General features: G+C 43.5%; 1 protein-coding gene across 1 annotated transcript; it reads right to left on the minus strand.

The window, feature by feature from the left end:
• Positions 1-18,219: 18,219 nt before the first annotated feature.
• On the minus strand, positions 18,220-22,779 carry SOX4 (SRY-box transcription factor 4). Its single transcript, XM_045006941.1, has one exon. The coding sequence runs from the start codon at positions 21,954-21,956 to the stop codon at positions 20,628-20,630; it is 1,329 nt and encodes a 442-aa protein (XP_044862876.1). The 5' UTR covers positions 21,957-22,779; the 3' UTR covers positions 18,220-20,627.
• Positions 22,780-22,818: the final 39 nt, after the last annotated feature.

The following is a 22,818-nucleotide window of genomic DNA, read 5'->3' on the forward strand; positions in this document are numbered from 1 at the left end:
AGGAGGAGTTGGGGACAATAGCAAGTAACATTCAAATTTAAGGGTTTACCTGCCTGATAAATATTTTTATGGAAATGTTCTTGACAAAAATCTAATAACTAGAACTCCAGTGACCTCCTTTTCTCCAAGTGTGATGCTTTGTGCTCAACAAAAATGGATCCTAGAACAGATTAATACAATTTTTGAACATTCTTATCCTTAATAGGTAAGGGGTTGAAACCTTACTAAATAAACTGATGATCGTTCAATAACCACTGCCTGAAAGGTCAACTTTCAAATTTGGTCTTGTTTTCTGTAGCCATTATAAATGAGTACACCAAATTTCAAGATTTCTAGATCAGCAGAAACCAAGATGTTAATTAGGTCTGTCAGTCAGCGATTGTATTGTATTAGATTCCAATATAAAACAGAAGTAGCACAGATAATAAATATTTTTACTAATGTGTGTTAGAGAATATGTGGATACTCGTTTTCTTATAAAGTTAAGCTAATTGTGCAAAAGATGACAACATTAAACAGTAGTAATACCCTTAATATTTCCTCTGGTTGCTATTTAGGTATTTTTTTAAATTTCCTACACATTCAGCAATGATTCTTCCTGCATATATTTTGACTGTGAATTCCTCAGTGATGAGAGACAAAGCCAGGAGAAATAATTGTAATATTAAAAAGAGGTAAATATTTACCAGCTGAAGGTCAGAGTGAGGCAAAATGACTACCTTAGGACAGCAGCTGATTCTCTCTCCAGATTCAAAAGATCAGCTACCAGGAATATAGTTTAGGAAAATCTGAGTTCAATAATGGCTGGCCAGTGAGAACACAGGTACTTCTTAAGAAAAGATGGCTGAAATTCCAATTTTATGAGGTTAAGGTCTGAAAGAAAGTCTGTGGTTTCCATAACTGAAGGTAATGTGCTATTTGTTTAATTAGTTTTGTTATATCTTGATGCAATAAGTACCCATATCCATTCTGGACATCTGCTGCTTGAAGTTTACCACCACATCATCAGAAAAGGCCTTATTCTTCCTGGTCGTTAATGACTATACAGTGGAAGGGGTGAGGAGCACTAGGAGCCTTGCTCCCTTTATGCAGCCCAGGTAAGGGCAAGGTAGAATTGCATTTCTTGTGCTCAGTGGAATGCAGACACTGCTCCATCCCCATTTGCAAAGTGCCACACATGGGATCGGTAGGAGGTGAGGCCATGCCTCCCTCCCCTCCACTATGCCTGCAGATTGGGGCTAACACACAAGGTTTAGCTAGCTGCAACCCATAAAGGGGCACACTAGCAAATTCACTCCCTTGCATTTCAGAAAGTTCAGAGATGCATTCTGCCGGATGCCTCAAATTCAGTTCCTAGGTCATTCACCCACCGTCAAATGGTAATGACTTTTGGCTACTTGTAACCTGGATTTAGCTCAGTAATCTGGAGTAGAGACCGTCATCCTATTACAAGTCTCCTAAGCCACCCAACTGACAATAAAGGATTTATTTTCATCATTTCCCCACCCATTGTCAATTATATAATTTATACCCGTGTAAAATTTTGACAAAAGCTCCAAGGCAGTGGAGAATCAGGCTCTAAATATTTTTGTTAAGTGCCTAAATCCTTCCTTCTTTGGTGAATACTCCAATTCCATTTTTGACATTATTCCAAATGATAACTCACTTGTAATATATGTAACTCAGAGCCCTGAGACCAGTATTAACAATGTTTATATTGTAATTCTTCTGAATATTCAGATTTATATTTTTACTTTGATTATAAATATCAAAAATACAAAAACTTTGTTTGGTGTCTGCTAAGGTTGCATCAGGACACATCCCACCAACTCCGCACTTTGAAAGCATTGAAATAAATTACAATAAAAAGTCTTTTATTTGTTGCTACCTTCTTATCACTTACAATTCTGTCAATCATGCACTCCATAAGGTTTTTCCTTCCACCTTCAACAGATACTTAAAAATCGATGTGTACCCCAACTCCTCCTACCTTCTCCTGGCCCCAGTGAGAAATAGAAACCAAAAGTCCTAATCCAGAGCCAACTGTTCCAACACCCTCCTCCAGAACCCTGGGAAAGAGATGGTGTGGTGCAATGTGCATTGATATTTCATATGATTTGAAAATATGAAGCATCAATCTTAAATCTACCTATCTATATTTGTTTTAACTTTTATGGTCAGATTCACTACAGCTTTACCTCACTTCTGAATATCATAAAGCAGCCAAAGTTTATAGGCCAGTTAACTGCATTTTGAGTTGCTTTGCTTTGCCAGAGCAGCACAAAACAGCTGGAGTTCCCCCTTCCTCCTGTCCTCTGTGTTTTAACTATATGGGAGGTTACTGACATTTTGAAAGGAAAAAAAAATTGGCAGTGGTTGCTAAATTTCTTAAAGGACACACTTTTAATTAATTTGTATGTCTACATAACAAGTTTTACTTGTAAATTTTCAGAAAATTCATTTTCTACTGAAAGGCTAAGTACTGTAATTTTGGAGAGGATACACTGTGTTTTTAATATTAACAGATTAATGCCCTGCTTTAAGATCAGCTTTAACTATTGTGTCACTACTAATGCCTTCATAAAATCATGGTTCAGCACAAATATTTTGCTAGTCATTGAACTTATTACCTCACATTTTTATCAGCAGAAATCTCTCTGGATCAGAATTAAGTATATTAATATTTGAACATAGCAGTAACGGGAGCTAAGAAATTCATCCTTATGATGAAGAATTGTAAAGAAAACTAAAACAGTGTACAAGCTGGTCTCTTTTATCAACAGAAGTTGGTCCAATAAAAGATATCACCTCACCCACCCTTTTTGTCAATTTTGTTACTCATTTGTTTTGTTACAAATGATTGTTTCCATGCAATAACTCAGCTGAATAAAGCTTAAACCCACATGATAAACTGAGGCACATATTGCAATGAGATATGCCACCTCCAGGAATTTCAGTCTGTAGCTGTGAAAATGCACAATGTACAACCATAATCAAAAGCTGAAAACCAAACATTAGTGTCCTGACACTGTCTTTTCTAATTTGGTATGTGCACTGGATTCCGTCTGGTTTGCTGTGTTTTTTGTATATTTTAATGAAAATGTTTTAAAGATATTTTACACAGATGTTTTTATGTTACTATTCTGAGAACAGAAAGTGAACATATTGATCAGAGAGCCATTGAGGTTCAGAAATAGTAGTTATTGATAGATGTCAAAAACTATTACCTCCATCCTCAGAGTTTCTATTTGCATGTTGTATTAATCAGCTGTGTTAGTTTGTGATTTTGTTGTTGTTTATTGGCATGGAATTATTTTTAGAAGGGGGATGGTAATTAGCGGCTGCAGTCAGTGGATATTGGCCCTTGCCAAGTGACAATGGGGTATAACATTCTGTAACATTGACCCATACTGTGTGACAGGGCCAGGAAATAAAGATTTGTCCCATGTTAGTACCACCGTGTTTCATACCTTCATAACACACGACACCCCTTCCAATACCAGTTAATCCAATCTTACTCTTTACAGTAACTGTGAACTGAGTTACCTCAGCTCTTACTGGCAAAAACAACAACAAAAACTTGTAAATCAGAATTTACTTGTATAGACATGATTCATTGAATACAGCAGTCATCAAGGTAGAACTTGATGAAAATTATGTCAGAAGCATAACATCTGACTAGAAAGAATACTAAGGCCTAGTCCAAAGCCCATTTAAGTCACTGGGAGCGTTTCCAGTGGTGTCAATGGTCTTTGGATCACAGCTTAATCAAATATCACCTATAGGTGTTCTCATTAGGGAGCTCTAAAAGACCGAAAACAACCATGAATACATGACAGATTTTTCTAGTTCAGTTCTCATGGAGTATCATAGATAATAAGGTGAAATTGACTAATTAACAGTACTCTAACTGATGAGCAGATCACACTTTCCCCTTTTGTAGCATCAATGTTATTTAAATAATTCTGGGTCTTCACTTCCCCTTGTTTAAGGGCTCTCATGTGGAACAGAGTAAATAGAGGTGGAAAAGCCCCCAGACACACAGAATAGGGAAAAATAGAGCCAGAGCTCTCTCCTCTATGACACTTCCCATTCTGTCAGGGTTTTGGTAGGAGAGAAAGGGGTGGAGTCTGGGAGCAGCTGTATATGCAGCAGTGTTTTCTCATAACTCACTATGTATCTGCACAGAAACTGATGTTGCTCAGTTAAATGTGATCTCTTTCCCTGAGGGAGGACAGAAGATCAATCCCAGAATAATAATAATATTTAAGTATATGTCAGGGATCATTTCTGATGATAAAGTAGCTATTTTATCAACTTAAAAGCTTCTCTAGCAGAATCATTCTAATCTCTTGGAGATACCTTTTTATTTACTGCGTGAGCACAGTTCTTCTAGCTGTGTGCAGAGGCGGTTTTAGTTTTGATTTCCTATTAATAAACTATGAAACTTACAGCAATTACATACAAGTTCTGTAGGAACCCTCTATAGAGCAAGTCTCACTTGCTTAAAATCAAGGTTAGAATGTTCAGGCTATAAGGTGTCTTATAAGATAAACATTTCTTTCTGAAAAAAAAGTTTTGCCTAAAGATAAGCTGAATTTAAATCTTATTTAAAAGATACTTCTTGAAAATACTTCTATATTGGACTAAATACAGTCTTTACTTCTTAGTTAACAGAAATATGTTTCTTGCTATGGTAAACTGATTTGAATAATTCAGAAATGTATCTTTTATGAGATGTTTCTTGAAGTTATTCATATTTATACTTTGCTGAATCATCATAAGCAATGCTTTTGCACCATTTGTAATATCTGATGTAGTTTATCAGATGGAAGATATTATTTCAGTTTAACATGTACTGTACAGAACAGGGGTCTCAAACATGTGGCCCACAGGCCGCATGCGGCCCACAAGGTTATTTTCTGCGGCCTGTGAGCTCCTCGCAGCCCCCCCGCCCTCCCCCAGCATTTACCTAGAGCGGCTCTGGCCCAGCGCACACCAGGGGCAGGGCAGGCTCCCTGCCTGCTTGCCCTGCCCTGCTCCCGCGCTGCTTCGGGAAGCGGAAAGAACGTAGGGGAGGAGAGGCACAGAGGTATGTGTTGATGTTGCTTCAGGTACTGTCCCCACTCCCCAGCAGGTCCCATTGGCTGTGGTTCCCCGTTCCCGGCCAATGGGAGATGCTGGGGGTGGTGCCTGAAGCAACAGCAACACACCCCCTGCACGTCTCCTTCCCCACATTCAAGCCACTTCCCGGAGTGGTGTGGGGGCAGGGCAGACAGACAGGGAGCCTGCCCTGTCCCTGGTGCACGCCGGGCCAGAGCCCGCCCCTGAGCCCCTCCTGCAGTCAAACCCCTTGCCCTGAGCCCCTTACCACACCCTGCACCCGACCCCCTGCCACACCCATCCTGCACCCCAACCCACTGCCCTGAGCCCCCTGCCACACCCCAACCCCGTGCCCTGAGCCCCTGCTGCACCCCAACCCCCTTCCCTGAACTGCCTGCCGCACCCTGCACCCAACCCCCTGCCCTGAACCCCCTGCTGCACCCCTCCTGCACCCCAACCCCCTTCTCTGAACTGCCTGCCGCACCCTGCACCCAACCCCCTGCCCTGAACCCCCTGCCACACCCCTCTTGCACCCCAACCCCCTTCCCTGAACTGCCTGCTGCACCTTGCACCCGACCCGCTGCCCTGAACCCCCTGCCACACCCCTCTTGCACCCCAACCCCCTTCCCTGAACTGCCTGCTGCACCTTGCACCCGACCCGCTGCCCTGAACCCCCTGCCGCACCCCTCCTGCACCCCAACCCCCTTCCCTGAACTGCCTGCCACACCCTGCACCCAACCCCCTGCCCTGAACCCCCTGCTGCACCCCTCCTGCACCCCAACCCACTGCCCTGAGCCCCCTGCCGCACCCCGATCCCCTGCCCTGAGCCCCCTGCCGCACCCCTCCTGCACCTGAATCCCCAACACACCCTTCATCCCTCCTGCACCCAACACCCCAATTCCCTGCCCTGAGCCCCTACCACACCCCACACCCCTCCTGCAGCCCCTGGGGGCAGGGAGGGGGCGGAGTTGGGGTGGGGATTTCGGGGAAGGGGTTGGAATGGGGGCAGGGAAGGGGTGGGAAGAGGTGGGGCAGGGGCGGGGCCTCATGGAAGTGGTGGAGTGGGGGCAGGGCTGAGTGGGGAGGTGTCAGTAATGCGGCCCTTGGGCCAATGTACTAGTCCTCATGTGGCCCTCGTGGTCATTTGAGTTTGAGACCTCTGGTATAGAACATCACATGAGCTTATTTTTAACCTGACTAGTTACTTTATTTATTTACTTTACACAAAATGCCTTCACACAAAGATCAAATTTTAAATAGGAAATATTTCCTATTTTTGTACATCTAAAATGAATTTGTATTCCATCTGTACTGAAGATCTATTGCCCTGAATTTCACACATTAGGTTAAGATTCATTTGTTGTAATGAAATATTTAGAGTTAACTTTGAGTAAAAAAAGAAGTTATACCAATGCAACAGGATGCAGGGGCACTGCTCAGAAAGATAATGAGGCAGGGCTGGAGATAGCAGAACAATCAGAATCTCAGTAAGACAGAAGGCTCTACAAGAGTGGCTTCAGAGTCAGAAGAAGGGGGGAGAGTAAAGAGGACTTTACAGCCATCCACTCACTACTATGGTCCTGGATTATTTTCTGGTAATGTAAGATAGCGTAGATAAAAATAATTGATCTAAAAAAAAACACCAGATTTTTAATTTAAATTAGATAGGTTTATTTAAAAAAGAAAGGTATTTAAATTAAATATGAAATTATGACAATTCTATGTTAAGGCAAACTTCTTATAATCTTTTAAAATAATTTAAAGTAGTGTATGTTTGCTGGCACACTTTTAAAGTATGTTAAGCCACTGAACTAGTGGAGTCATTGGCTAAGCACATGGAACTCCAGTTTGTTGAAGTGCTTTTGACAGCAGTAGCTTCTTCTGCAGGTGGGAGAGACCATTTTGTTAATTTCAGTTTATTCAACTAGTTTATTTCAATGACAAGTTCACCGAAAGTTGAGAAAACAGTTTGGACTTGAAAAAACAGGAAAGCTTATTTTTCTTTTCCAGTCTATGAATAAAACCAAGTGTGAGAGGATGAGATCTACTAATTCTAAAATCTTGAAGGACAGGTTGACTAGAAATAATCATTTCAATTTACTATCTACAGATTATACTTCCTTTGTTTATAAATCAGTTATTTTTAAATTTAAAATATGTTTTTTTGATTAAGAACTATGAACCAGATCCTCAAGTCTGGCCATTTGGTAGCCAGTGCTACCACGGACAAACCACAAAAACAGCTGTAAGCAGCCATTATGAATACTTGACCCTCAGGCCACCAGAGGCCAGTCCAATCCCAAACAACAACTCAGAATAGCCTCAGAACTGCCCTAAACTGCATTAGCTGCAACTGCACCCATGGGTCTGTTTTAGCAGCTGAGAATTGCTATAGCTCAAGGGCACTTTATGTCCCTTTTCCTCTGTCTACACCCCCTACACTAGAAAAGGACATGGATAGAACCAGTTACACAGATTCTTCCCCCACCCAGAGATTTCCCCTACAGCCTCATCCCAACAGTATTAGGATTTGTTATTTGTTTACTATGATATCATTTTTCCATATATATAACAATTTAATAATGAAATTACAAAAAAAAAAAAAAGGAGAGTGTGTGATAGGATCCTCTACTCACTGCTGGATGGTGCTGCCTGCTAGTAGTTCTGGGGATTAACTTGGCCAGGCCGATGCCCCTTCCAATGGTTACAGCCCATCAGTTTCTCCTCTGCAATCCCTTTCTTGCTTTCAGGAACCACAAGTATCTTCTTAGTGACTTAGTTCTCCTTCCAGGGGGAGTATATTAAGGTTCCTGCTGTCTCCGGCAGTCTTCTGCTTTGTTGCCTCTCAGTGTCACAGGCCCATCCTGTACTGCAAGTTCTAGCTCAGGTCCATTCCCTGCCCCTTGCTGCCTTTCCATGAGCTGCTTCCATAGCTCCTGGCCTTCCCCACTCTTCTGGGTTTTCCAGTCTCTTTACTTCCTCCTTCCTGGGAGTAACTTTAGGTAATTTGTCCCTGCAGCCCCTCAAACACTCCTCCCTTGTCCCTGCTGCCCCTTCTGTTTCCATTTTCCCTGGAGATTTTTCACTTTCCTCTGTAGCCTGGGGCACAGGACACTTGCAGGTTCAAACTAGTGTAAATGGTGGAGTATCTGTAACTTAAAGTTTTTCATGATTTGAGGACTTCAGTAACTCAGGTAGAACTTAGGGGTCTATTACAGGCATGGGTGGGTGAAGTTCTGTTGCCTACAATTTGCAGAAGACCAGACTGGAGAATCACAATGGTCCCTTCTAAGCTTAATGTCTATGAGTCTTTTATAGAAGGCCTGCTTGTCTATCATCACAGGTGAGCTTTCTCTAATTAGCTGCCTCCAGCCTATAGCTTCCCCATTTGCAGCCTAATCAGCTGATTGGGCCCACCTGATCCAACTCATCTCTTACAGGGCCAATGTGAGGTGCACACCCCATCACAGATGTCCTTGTATAGTAACATTATAGTTAATTTTATTTAATATATTATACTTTTTCTTGTAATATGTCATTTTTAAATTATATTACATGCATCAGTTTCATAAGTTGAATTAGAATTTGTGCACATTCAGTTGCATCTAATTCACTGAAGCAAGTTCACATGTAGTCTGTGCATATTTTGCTTTCCCTGGGGGAGGGGAGAAACAAAGGACACAGTTTGCTAAGACAATTATCATTCCTTTTTGTAATTTGTTAAACCTTTTTTCACACTGTGCACAAGTAGTTACTTCTCTGTAACATATGCTGAGTATGTACATGTGCCAATGGAAGGGAGATTCTCACACTCCTTTCCAAAGCTGATTCCAGAAGACAAGAAATCATTGAAGATCCTAACACTACACTAATTACCTACTTCCTATTTTGTTTCCTGACCTAGTTTACTAGAAATGTAGGAACAAACAAGTCTTTACTAATTCTCTGTACTCTTTTGTATTTTTCACCTAACTGGTACCTTTCAGCCAAGAATCTCAATTCACTTTGTAAACATTAACTAACTATAACAAAATCCTATAATAATCTTGCAAAATAGGTAAGTATCAGTATGCCCATTTTTACATACAGGTATAATGAGGCATAAGCATCTCAAATGTAACATATAAAAAAACTAGGAAACCAAAACTCTCTATTTATTTTTAGTCTTGGCTCCAGGGAACAGCAAAGCCAGGAATAATACTGAGGAGGCCTACTTCCCAGTCTGATTTATCCAGTGCAACACCCAATTTCCCACTGCCAAAGCTACATTTGACATCAGTACATTTCAGCAATATTTAAACTATATACTGTCTTTCAATATAATACTGGTGTTTACTTATTATAAAAAGAAATGGGTTTCCAGAATATCTGAATAATTACAGAAAAATATGTCCCTATCTGGCGATTATGCTCTGTATCTTGCAAAAGTTCCCTCTACATGTAGATAAAGTTGTCAAGTGTCCAGTTTTCGACCGGAACACCCAGTCAACAAGTGACCCTGGCTGCTCCAGTCAGCACTGCTGACTGGGCAATTAACAATCCAGTTGGTGGCACAGTGGGGCTAAGGCAGGCTCCCTGCCTGTCCTGGCTCTGCACAGCTCCCTGGAAGCAGCCGTCATGTCCGGCCCCTTGGCGCAGGAGCGATCAGGGAAGCTCCACTTGCTGACCCGCCCCCGCAGTGCCAGCTCAGCGACTCCCATTGGCCAGGAACTGCAGCCAGTGGGAGCTGCAGGGGCAGCGTCTGTGGGTGTGGGCAGCACGCACTGCATAGAGTCACCTGGCCTCGCCTCTGCCTAAGGGCCAGACATTCTCGCTGCTTCCAGGAGCAGTGCAAAGTCAAGGCATATAGGGAGCCTGCCTTAGCCCCACTGTGCTGCCAACCAGGAGCCACCTGAGGTTAAGCGTCACCTGGCTGGAGCCTGCACCCTAAACCCCATCCCAGGTCGGAACCCCCTCCTGCAACCTAACTCCCTCCCAGAGCCTGCACCCCACACGCCTTCCTGCACCCCAACCCCTTATCCCAGCCTTGAGCCTCCCTCTCTCAGCCAAACTCCCTCCCAGAGCCCATACCCCCTCCCACACTTCAAACCCCTCAGCCCCAGCCCAGAGCCCCCTCCTGCCAGGGCCACCCAGAGGGGGGGGCAAGAGGGGCAATTTGCCCCAGGCCCCGAGCCCCACAGGGGCCCCCATGAGAGTTTTTCGGGGCCCCTGGAGCGGGGTCCTTCACTCGCTCCGGGGGGGCCCGGAAAACTCTTGCGGGGCCGGGCGCAGGAGCTTCTTCTGCTCCCGGTCTTCGCCGGCGGGGGGGTCCTTCCTCTTCAGGGCAGAAGGACCCCCGGCTGGCGAATTACCGCCGAAGCCGGACCCGCCGCCGAAGTGCAGCCCGGTCTTCGGTGGTAATTCGGCAGCGGGGGGCCCTTCTGTTCCGGGACCCGCCGCCGAAGTGCCCCGAAGACCCGCGGCGGGGGCCCCCCTCCGCCGAATTACCGCCGAAGACCGGGCTGCACTTCGGCGGCGGGTCCGGCTTCGGTGGTAATTCGGCGGCGCGGGGGGCCCCGCCGCGGGTCTTCGGGGCACTTCGGCGGCGGGTCCCGGAACGGAAGGGCCCCCCGCCGCCGAAAACCCCGGGCCCCCGGAATCCTCTGGGCGGCCCTGCCTCCTGCACCCTGAATCCATCATTTCTGGCCCCACCTCAGAGCCTGCACCCTTCCAGATGGAGTCATCACCCCCCCACCCGCACCCCAACGCTCTGCCCCAGCCCAGTGAAAGTGAGTGAGGGTGGAGGCAAGCAAGTGACGGAGGAAGAGGGGCTGGAGTGAGTGGGGGTGGGGTCTCAGATAAGGCTCAGGCCAAGGGTGTTCAGTTTTGTGCATTTAGAAAGTTGGCAACCCTACGTGTAGAGAACATATGCTCTTACACCTACATAGGGAATACCTCATGTTACCTTTGAAGTTGCTTTGCCTTTCTTTCTGATGATCTGAGGTAAATTTGAACCAGTAAGCTACATGTGAAGGATTCTGAGCTATACCATCCCCATAAGCTATATTTTCTAAATCCAAAAGCATGTAAATTTGTTTTAATCCCATTTCCTTTCTTTATGTTGAAAGAACCAGATCTGAAAAAATTGTTTAGATTCTCCTGAAAATTGCTTCTTCAATATGTCATTCATGCTATGGCAGTAATGAATCTTGTACCTGTGTAACCCACTGATTAGTGTGTGTTATGTGTCCCTGTCTGTGCCCAATCTACAGAGGATATGAGTCTATTAAAGAAAGCCTGACTGGTAGTAGATCTCTTCAGATCCCTAATTCAATAGCCCGGGTCAGTCAAAATGGTAACCATAACACTTGCTGCTAGTAGCTGTGTTGGTGTGTGGAGGAAGAAAAAAGCAGGTCCAAGCCACTCTGAGCATCCTTGATTCATCCTAGTTGTGTAGAACAGGGTGGCTCAGTGCATTCCTGTGGAGAGTTTGGTGTTTGTGGGATGAACCATACTGTTACTCCAAAAGAAACGGTATGTGTCCCTTTCTAGATTGTGCTGCAGTCTGGCCACCTGCTCAAGTCAGCAGACCATGCCCCAGTGGAGTCATGAAGCAGCTACAAGAGTATTAGCCAGGTTCATCTAGTACAGAAGAGTGCTACGTGGCTGTCTTGTGCTGGTGTTTAATATGAGGAGGGAGGAGGGATTTCCGTATGCCCAGTTACTCCCTCATTAACTCGAGGACTGCACTTTAAATGACTGTAGTTCTGGAGTCTTGACAAGATATTTTAATATTTGTTCCACTGCCTTGAGATTGATGGAACTGTTAATCATGTTTAACTGCAAAGCTTCATGTATGTTGCTAAAATAAGAAGTCACTGACTTCTGTTTCCTCAGATATGCTAAGAATTCATATTAAAATTGCAAGATCTGTTGTGATTGAAGATTAAAATATAAATATTCATAATCTGTGATAAGATCACACAGCTAGATCTAGTCTGATCTCACCTTTTCATGGTAAACTCCTCCCCCGCCATTCAAAATAGTCAGTTTGATCAACAGTCTTTTACATTATTTATGTAGGTCACCAGCTATTTTAATTTAGCCTTAATGGATACAGTCACAGCTTGGTGATTTGGTGATATGTCAAGACAGACAACATATAGAAATATCCTAATTTGAAAGATGGGGTCTGAGACCAAGGTAATAGCTTCTATGCAATACCTAGTATGTGTATATAATAGATCCATATTCAGTGGTTCATCGTGCTCTATTGATATGTTCTGTACAATGCCCCTTTTGCAGAAAAAGAGGTTCAATACTGGAATCAGAAGATTCCATGAAGGGTTGGAGCTGTGAGGAGAGAAAAACAGTTTGACCTGAGCAGCTATAGAGAGGAAAATAATTCTGACATGTGATAACACTGGCAAAAGACCCCTCTTGAAAAGGATAGGACAGGCAGGGAGAAGCAGGGGGAAATGAAAGAGACCTGAATGTTAAGCCAAAAGCAGAAAAACGGACAAGAGCCATAGAAAAAAAAACAAATGAAGCCCAAAGAAAATGGGGCAGGGAAAGAAAAACCGATCAACCTTTCCCTTCCTCCTCCCATGAAAAGGTAAGAAAGATCAGGTCTACATGAGGAGCACTTTGCCAGTATAGCTATAGTGGTATGCTACACCAGTAGTCTCTACTGGCAAAGTGCTCCTACTGTGGATGCAGTTTACACCAGCCTCAAACCTCCCCAAGCACAATAATCTATACCAGCAAAGTGCAGTTTTTCTAGTATAACTGCATCTATACTATGGATTTTTGTCAGCAGAGCTATGTCGGTCAGAGATCACATCCCTGACCGACATTGCTAGGACAGCAAAAGTTTGTAATGTAGACTTGGCCTGAGTTCCTGCTTCCCTCTCACTGCACTAATAATACTTAATACTCCACACTTAGGCACAAAATTGTTGGCAGGAGGATTCAACTGCCCAGATAACACAATACTAAACTCTTCCTTGCAGGGGAAACCTTTGTGACTGTCAACTCCTATTTCAAAGGAGGCTGATGTGCTGTGGAAGAACTGCTTCCTGTACTCTGTAGATACCATTGCCCACAGCTCCCCTGTTGTCTAGTTCCCATCTTCTGAGAGATCCTCTCTCCTGTCAGACACTTGCCCATTACACTCTCTCCCACACGTGTGAATGCCCCCCTTCCCAAAACAAGAACAATACCTTTGCTTATCCTACAAGGCCTGTTCCCCATCCACTTTGTCTTCCCTCTCTCCACAGTGAGCTATTCCCTCTTGCCCTTGCCACTGTACCTTTCCTTACTAAGATGGATACTCCTCAAGTCTTCAAGAATTTAAAATTCTCCACCCACCTACTTGTAATAAAGTTGGGAAAGGCAGGAATGCTGGTGAGAGACTAGTCTTTATTTCCTGGCTCCAGTAACATGGCATCAGTCAGGATTACAAAATGTTCCTATCTCATAGCAGGCGTCAGTGGGCACTGATACCAGTGGCTACTGTAACATTATCTTCTTTTTAAATTAAATTCAAATAAAAAGGCAGTAACTACTGGAGTCAGCAAATACTGACACTTGTCAGGTGACAGAGGTATTAACCTCTTAAAGGTGCTGAAGTTTGAGGGAGCCATGTCAGAAAGGGGGGTGGATGCGGGAGCAGAAGCAGGGAGTTATTGTGTTGCTAGGAAAAAAAGACATTTAGAAATTATAATGAGGGTCAGGGTGCATTAGGAAGTTTTCATTGAGATACATAAATCATTACATCCCAGATTGTTTAGTTCTGGTGATGGTTAAAAAGATTCTGTGAACATTATTACTAGTTCTGAGATATGTTTGTAAAAGGACATGCAAAACTCAGGTTAACAGACATAATTGTCTACAAGAAAAAAAGACTCCAAGTAATCCATGCTTAGTAAGCAGTCTTGGGTAAATCAACTTATGTTCCTCAGTTCACCCACCATAAAACAAGGACAATCATATTACCTTCCTCATCTGGATGACAAGCAGCATAGGTAATATTATTAAAGTACTTCAAGATCTTTAGAAGAAAGGTTCCACGAAGCATACAATATGTTTGTATCCTGGAAAACCCAAAACTCTACTGTATTTACATTTATATAGCCAGTCATTAAATATTTGTAATGACTTCAGAGCTTTTTAGAAACCGTGAGTGAAAATTATCTCATATAAAAGGTGTTCGTGTTAGTCTTTATCTACATATCAAAACAAAATGTTTTATAGTAGTTGGTTGTTGAACTTCTACATGTAAACACATTTTAATTTTCAGTTGGGTAATTGACACTAATGCTGAAAACAAAGAAAACAAAACCTCAATTAAATAATTTGCTCTTCATGCACTAAGATTTTCCTCTCCCTACCCCCAATTACATTTAAAGACCATAACGCTTACTTAAAATGTCTACATTAGCAATTTAGCTTTTCTCCTCTGAGCTTTTGAGGTGCACCATATTGAATAAGAGCAGGGAGAGGTTATTTTAGGCTCCAGTGCCCTGCTGCTGCCACTTGGAGACCATGGCAGAAGTATAACATGAAAGTATAAAAAGTGTTCTTTTTATTAATTACTCTTGGGGTACTTTGCTTTGGAAAAGAGAGAAAATGTTCTGTGAATACAGCCACATCCCACGCTACTTCCCAGGGAAGGCACTGAAATGACTCAAAGAAGAGGCAGTCCTGAATGATATCAAATCAGACTCTACAAATAAACGGCAATCACGTATCTTTTAAGTCCAGTTTTTGTTTTAAAAATAAGCACCATTTGTTTAAAAAATTACATTGGTATGGTAATTCTTTAAACAAGTTAGAAACTAGTAGTTCAGCTCCTTGCACCAGCAGGTCTATGTGTTGTACACAGAAGCTAATTGTACTACCCTAAACTTGTTTTTACTACTAAAAATCCCTGTTTATGTACACTAGATTTCAGATTTTCCTGTTTACTATTAATTTTTCTTCTAAAAAATTTAATGATATGCTATTTTAACTATACTCTTTAAGCAAAACAAAATTGAGTATATAAAATAATATTGGATTATATTTTCTTTAATATTTTGTGCTTTAATTTGGTGTATCTCCTCTGGACAAAGCAACTGCATAGGCTCTTACTGCAGAAAGCAAAGAATGTCTAAATATTTTTTTATTTAAAAAGAATGTAAGACAGCCATTTCCATTTAGTTATATGAATGCAGCAACTTGTGCCACCAAATATTCCCCAGAGATCTAAATCAGTTTGGTAATACTGAACTTTATTATAACTGAAAATGAAAACAACTTATGCAGGAAACCATAAAACCCTTCAAGTTAACAGTAGTCAACGGTAAAATCTCATTAGAGATAATAGACATATTGTGGCACAATCTAAATGCTCAGAGCTCATGGTCTGACTGAATTCCAAATGCTGTCAGAAGGAAGAATCTGCAATTCAATCTTGCCACCCCTCCCCCCCATATCCTTTTTTCCATCCTCTGTGTCTAGTCTCAAAAGCCTGCGTGCGTATAACTACACCATATTAGGCACTTCAAAATCCTTACAATGGTGAGGTTTTATTTACACATATTAATTACTACTATAATTTCCATCATTCCCCCTGCCACCTCCCACCACCCACAAAAGGATGCAGCCCTCCCCATTACACACACTTTGATAAGGATGTGTAGGAGTCATCTGGGTAGCAAATGTGGGAGAAACTCCACTGATGCTCCTACTGGGATTTTTTTTCATTTTATTTTTAAATGCTATCATGAAATTAGAGAAGTTAGAAATAAGGCTGGGTGGATGATGTTAAGGGAAAAATTAGAGTGCCATTGACTGTAGAGTTCTGAATTAGAAATACAATCCAGGAGTTGATTTAGGGTAGTGTGTTATAAAAGTAACCTCCATCACATTAGCAGCTCTGCAAAATCCCAGATTAAACGTGTGGTCTTTTTTTAAATAAAGGAATGTTTATGGATTAAACTCAACAGTAAATTAACACCCATGTGGAATTATATTAAATATATATATATATGGAATTTAAAAATGCACTTTACAAAATATTAGAGTACAATACAGTTTGGGTTTTTTTGGATGGGTAGAGGGGAAGGATGAGAGTACTGAATGGTTTGCCTTGGCTTCCTGAACACCTTAGCTTTTTCCCCACACCGAGTAGGTATCTAGCAGAATAACGTGTTCCACAATAGCGAACAGAGAAATTGCAGAGCCTCGAAGTCTATACACACTCAACCCATCATTTCAGGCAGTCTTCTCCTCAGATTTACCCTCTTGCCCTGCAGTTAATCATGGTTCTGGCTGCAGGCCCATGGGGTCCATCCTAACAGTCTATGAAATCATCACATTCCCATCCCCACCCCTCTTCCAATTGTGCTCCACTTAGTGTTGGTTTTTATCACCATTTGCAAAGAGTTAATTAAAATCCTCCAGAGAATCTACTTTGCATCAGCGTTCGGCTGTCTGAAACAAAGTTGTCCAATCTTTCCTAAGTTTTGAGTTTGTTTATTATTACAGTTCTGATGTATACCCCCATGGGAATGAAAATTGATTCAGATTTAAGAAAGCACGCACATGTTTAGTATCATTAAACTCACATTAGACAAGGCACTTGGCCAAAAAAGTGGACAAAGAGTAGTCTGTCATTGCAAAAACCCAAACGTAGTCTTTGATTCACACAGGCCACCTATAATCAGAATGCCACAGGTTCAAGTTAAAGGAGAATTCTTCTAACTGCCCATGTAAAAAGTTACACAGGTCTAATGGATATAGTGTTAATTTGTAAAGAAATTATAAACAGCAAAAACAAGAAGTCTTGGATTTTTGGGAATTCATATATTACTGGCGTAGTTAAAGACACATAGGTTTTCCAAAGGAGAAATTTTATTGAAATACTGTAGCTGGACTACTTTCAAATCACTCAATTTTAACTGAATTTACAGTACAATGAACTGCTTAATTTAGGTTCACACATTCCCCTCCCCCTAGTTTACAATGCAAATACTAGGCTTCCCAACACCTACTTTATTTCCAAGTTTCCTCAACTCTTGACAGCTTTTCCCATAGCCTCTCACTATCACTCTGCTTAAGAAGTTGTGACAAAGATACACAGGAATATAAACAGCCCCCTGCCTGAGGAAATCTTGTAAAACCCAAGGCACCCAGAAAGTTGCCCTTTCAGTTTGCAAACAGCATGCCTACTGTACTGTAGAAATAAATGGTGACAATTATTTTCCTTCTCTACAGTCTCCTTGTTGCTATGACGTCTGCATATGTTAAAGCCTGACTCTTTCCAAGCTGGGGGGAACAGAGCCAAAGTTAATGGCAAAATAGATTGTGGGTTACTTTGGCAGGCCCCCCCCCTCATATCGACTAGCAAAGGTGTGTAGGGGGAAAAAGGGTCCACTTCTCTTCATTAATGTATCTGTTGGGAACACTGCAAGCAGCAGAGCAAATTTCTTTCTTTTGCATTTGAAATCGTTGGAGGTAAATCTACCCCCCCACAAATGTATTTATAAACAAACTCAATCGGTTGCACAGCTCTTTTCTCTTGTTAGGATACTGAGCAATGTCTCTTTCACCTTGAAGAGGTGAGACTGAAATGAACAAATCCTCCCACCGGGCAGGTTTCCTGCAAGATAGTTACTGAAATGGCAAAGGCAGGATTCAAGTCACAAGGTCAAACAAAACGGTTGATGTGGCCTCTTCTACACATTCCTGCTGTCTAGATTTCGTCTCGGATGACAGCGGGCTTCGCCCAGCTCCCGAGTGCAGCTTCCCCATCCCCCATTCCCACTGCAGTCTTTGCTACTTCCACCGAAAGGTTATTAGCATTTGGTTAATGCACGAAAATTCCTAGAGAGCATTCAGCGACGGCACACATTCAGACTAACATCCATTTACTTCCAGACTTTGGCCTGCCAAGTCTCTCCGGGGGGACGGGGGAGGGGCGGGGAACGGAACGTGTTCCTGCAAAAAAAGATGTATTTTATAGTCGTCACTGGAAGTACATTTTATTTAACTGCTAACACAGAGAGTACCAGTGTCTAAGACCATTACAGAATAACCACATAGAAACGTTGTAGCATAACAATGATGACAAAAAACAGTCAAAGTTTAGGGTTCAGTTCCAGCTGATTTTATTTCCTTCTCAAAAAAAATATTTACAGAAGGTATATCAACAATCTGACAGGCAGTGAACTGGACATGATTAGCTGGCATGATTTTTTTTTCCTCCTCTTTCTCAACGTTGTGTTGTGGGGTGATCGTTAGACAAAAATATTCTACACAGCATATTGCACAGGATGGATGACCAAAAAACAAAACAAAAAACCCTTAACGGAACCACCTCATTAGGCAGACGTCCTAGTGCCTGTCATGTTATATTAACATACATAAACACACAATCCTCTTTTTTTCTTATTATAATACAGACTTAAATGTACAAAGATGTTTTCACTTTTTTCATCTTAAACACAACAGCTATAAACCTGAATACATATGCTATCATCATGCCATAGGAGACTAAAACAATTATATTTAGCGACAAGTAGAAAGGATTAAATAGTCAAATACAAGAATGAAAAACGCAGTACATAGTGTCGCGAACTCAAATCGGCATTTAGATAGATCCAGTGGTTTAAACGGCACGTTTTTTGCTTATAAAAAAAAGTGCAAAAGATGTGGTTTACAAGTTAAAGGTACAGGATCCCTTTTTTCTGTAAATGCACCAGTTGCTTTAAAGCGCCTGTACGATATATGGTTGTACTTAATTATGGGATTTTTTTTAAAGTTAGGAGACAGTGTATAACGTTTATTCTTCCCCCTCCCCCCTCATAGAAATCAATGAGATTAAACACTGGGCACTGGTGGTATGTATAAGGGATACTGTCACTTTAAGAAGCCTGCAGATTGGAGTGTAAACATGGAGAAAATAGGGGCTGATTTTTGTGTGTATGGGTGAGACATTAACCAGCGGCCCTGTAATTATAATCAGGAAATCCAAACAGCGATTTACACCGATTTACACCCCCTTTATATATTTTTTACAAAAATACACTGAGAAAATAATCAAACGTTTTCATCTCTCTTCTCTTTTGTTTTTAAAAGTGTCAAAAGTCTACATTTAAATATAAAAAATTAAAAGTTAAAACTCTAGCCCTTCAGTGAAGGAGACATAAAAATGGTGCGAGTAACAACGAGGACTACCAAAAAAGGACAAAGAAATACAAGTCAAAAATGTTTGGCCAGTATAAATACATCCACTTATAAAATGGCATCCGATTACATTTACAAGGAAAAAACAATAAAGGAATAGAGCATCGGTGAGAAAAAACAGTCTTTTCATTTACAGCTATAAGGAACAAACACATACATACTCTGAGAAAAAATTTGGTCCTGATTTTTTTTTAAGTCCAGCACAGATTTGAGTTGCGTTTGAATCCTTTAAAGAGTTAAGAATGAAAAAAAGCTGGTGATTTTTGTAGGAATCAAACATAGCGCCATCTATCTGCTTTTATAGTATCCTAACACTATTTTTAAACTGTTCAACAGTCTTACAGAAATCTTAAAAAGATAGACAGGATAACATGCTATATTAAACCCCACCAGTGAAATAATCCAACACCATCACGATTCTGAGTAAGAAGAAAAACATTTTTTGTTTTTGCAAAAGCAATCGCCCTCCCTCCATTTCCCCTGTACCACATCATTAGAGAAATTGTTTTGTATCTGTCTCCGTTTCAAAAAGTTTTCCGTGTTCATGAAGTTCCATTTTATTGATTGATTTCTCTCTATATAATAAGGTGACTGAGAAAAGCGCTGCCACCTTCTCCTCTATACGTGCAAATGCATTTCAGTTTATTATTATCTTCCTCTAGTCGTGTTTCCAGTTCATTTTTTAAAAAGGCAAAAAAAAAAATCCCAAACCCCTTCCTCTTCTCTGTCCAACTAGGATCTCAGTTCAGTTTCTAGCTCAATTCGCCCTTTCCGCCTCCTATTATCTTCATCTCCTCTTGCTGCAGGAAAAAAATCGAAATAGGATTCGCTTCCCTTCCCCCACACTATGTAAACCCCGCAGTCTGTTTTTTTAAACAGTTCTCATCTCTCAGAACAAAATACTCGAGATCTCCAATGCACTCAGCACAATGTATCACTCCCCCTTCTTCTTCACATAGAGTGGATAAAAAAAATCAAAAACCCAGAGGTGTGTGTGGTTTTTCCCCTTCTCTCTCTCGCTTTCAAAAAAAAAATATCACTCCCGCCAGTGACTAAAAATTAACATCAGGCATCGGAAGGGGCGTGGGGGGATGTGTGTGTGTGTCTATCTCCAAGCAGAGGAAGGGAGCGAGCGTGTGTCTATTTGTTTTTTTAAAAAGGATGATCCCTTTTATCATCTCGGTTTTTTAAAAGCACAGCAAGTCAGTTTCATCTGCCCCTCCAAGGAAAAAAGATACACCCAGCAGCGTGGGCGAGTCCTCTCAATAGTGTATATGTCTACGTTTTCCCCGGCATTTATTTATTTATTTTCTTCAGTAAGTGAAGACCAGGTTTGAAATGCTGGACTCCAGCCAGTCCCCTGAGATCATCTCACTTACCTCCGGGGTGCAGTAGTCCGGGAACTCAAAATGCGAGCCCGAGCCAGGCTCGAAGTTAAAATCTAGGTCCCGGTCCAGCACGGACGAGCCGAAGCTGCCCAGGGACATGCTCTCAAACCCGGGGCTGGGGTTCAGGTCCAACAGGTCGTCTTCAAACTCGTCGTCCGAGGAAGAGGAGCCGGAGGAGGAGGAGGACGAGGAGGAATGGGAGGAAGCCGAGGAGGAATGGGAGGTGGAGGGGGCCGGGGAAGAGGCCCTCAGGCTGGTGTAGCTGCGGTGATCCGAGGGGGAGCTGCTGCCCGGCGGGGAAGGGCAGGAGCCGCTGCTGCAGTCTCCGTCCTGCTGGCACCCTCCGGCGCCCCCCTCCTCGTACAGGCTCAGAGGGTCGCTGGCCTCCGTGGAGCAGCTCAGGGTCGGGCTGGCCGGCACGGCGCCCCCCGGGGAGGAGGACGCGCTCTGCCCGTGGCCCCCGCCCGTGCCGAAGACATAGACCCGCTTGAGCTTCTTCTCCGAGAGGTGTTTGCCCGAGGCCGAGCAGGAGCCGGAGGCGCCGCCGCGGGATTTGTACAGCGAGTGGTGGTCCGGGGGCAGCAGGGCGGCCTGAGCCGGCGGCTCGGCGGGGAAGGGGGCGGCTTTGCTGCCCAGGATCACCTTGGCGTGCGGCTTGCTGGCCCCGGAGCCGCCGCCGCCGCCGCCGCCGGGGGAGAGCTTGGAGCCGCCGCTCTTCTTCGGGGCGGGCTTGGCGGAGTTCGTGCTGCCCCCGCTGCTGCCACTGCCGGTGCCGCCCCCGCTGGCGCCAGGGCTGCCCCCGCCGCTCTTGTCTCCTTTCTCGCCGGGCTTGGCGGAGCTGTTTCCCGATTTCACCTTCTTCCTGGGCCGGTACTTGTAGTCGGGATAGTCCGCCATGTGCTTGAGCCGCAGCCGCTCCGCCTCCCGGATGAAGGGGATCTTGTCGCTGTCCTTGAGCAGCTTCCAGCGCTTGCCCAGGCGCTTGGAGATCTCGGCGTTGTGCATGTCCGGGGACTGCTCCATGATCTTCCTCCTCTCGATCTGGGACCACACCATGAAGGCGTTCATGGGCCGCTTGATGTGCCCGCTGGGGGTCTTGCACCAGCTCGGGTCGTCCGCTTTGCCCCCGGTGGAAGCGGTGGAGCCCGGCGTGGGAGAGGAGGCGATGCCCAGCTCGATGCCGGCCCCGGAGTCCGAGGTCTCTCCGGCCAGAAGCGCTTCCGTGTTCTCCGCGTTGTTAGTCTGCTGCACCATAGCTGGGGCTCACAACACACGGCGGCGGCGGCGGCTGCTGCTGCTTGCAGGGAGGTCGCCGGGGCTCAGCTCGGCACCAGTGCAACGTAAAAAAAAAAAGGCTCTCAACTTTAACAGGTACAACAAGGAAGGGGAACGAATCAAACAGTCCCAAACCACAGCGAAATGCTCAGCCCTTCTCCAGCGCGCAGCCCCTCTGCTAAGTAGTTGTAGTTCCAGACAGGCTCGTCTCCAGCGCTCTGTGCAGTCCTTCCCCCTTTGCTCTCTATTAATTTAGGGGCAGCAGCCAGTGCTCAAAGTGGAACAGAAACAGAGTTTCTTTAAAAAATGCTGCAATTCCCCCTCTCCTTGTCAGTGTTTCCCCCCTCCCCTCCCCGAAGCAGTTGATTCCAGTTCACAAGTGCTTTTTCTCTGCCCAAGATGTTTCAGGAAAACAGCACACGCGCTGGTAAAGCCTCCCACTACTGTGCCCAGCACCACACACACACACAAAATAAAAACAAAAAAATAAAAATAAAAACCGGACTCCAGGACTCGTGGCTGTGCAGTCAGTGATCAGGAGCTTGTGCAGTTAATTATTTGGTTGTTGAGAGGTACTGAATAAAAAACAAAACAAAAAACCCCGACTCATGCAACCGGGTAGCATTAATAAATGTGTGCCTTCCCTGTAGGAAGAGCGGTGACTAATGCGATAAATATATTTAGTCCTGTTTTCCCTTCCTTTGCATGCACAACCCCAAAGAGAGGAGACACACATACACAGACCGGGGCTACTGGTATTGGCCTCTTCCCCCTCACACACTGTTTCTCTTGCTGCAGCTTAGAGCGGACCCCAAATTCCGCCTAGCGCCTCTTTATCCTT

This window comes from Mauremys mutica, chromosome 2, assembly GCF_020497125.1.
Source record: "Mauremys mutica isolate MM-2020 ecotype Southern chromosome 2, ASM2049712v1, whole genome shotgun sequence".
NCBI lineage: Eukaryota > Metazoa > Chordata > Testudines > Geoemydidae > Mauremys > Mauremys mutica.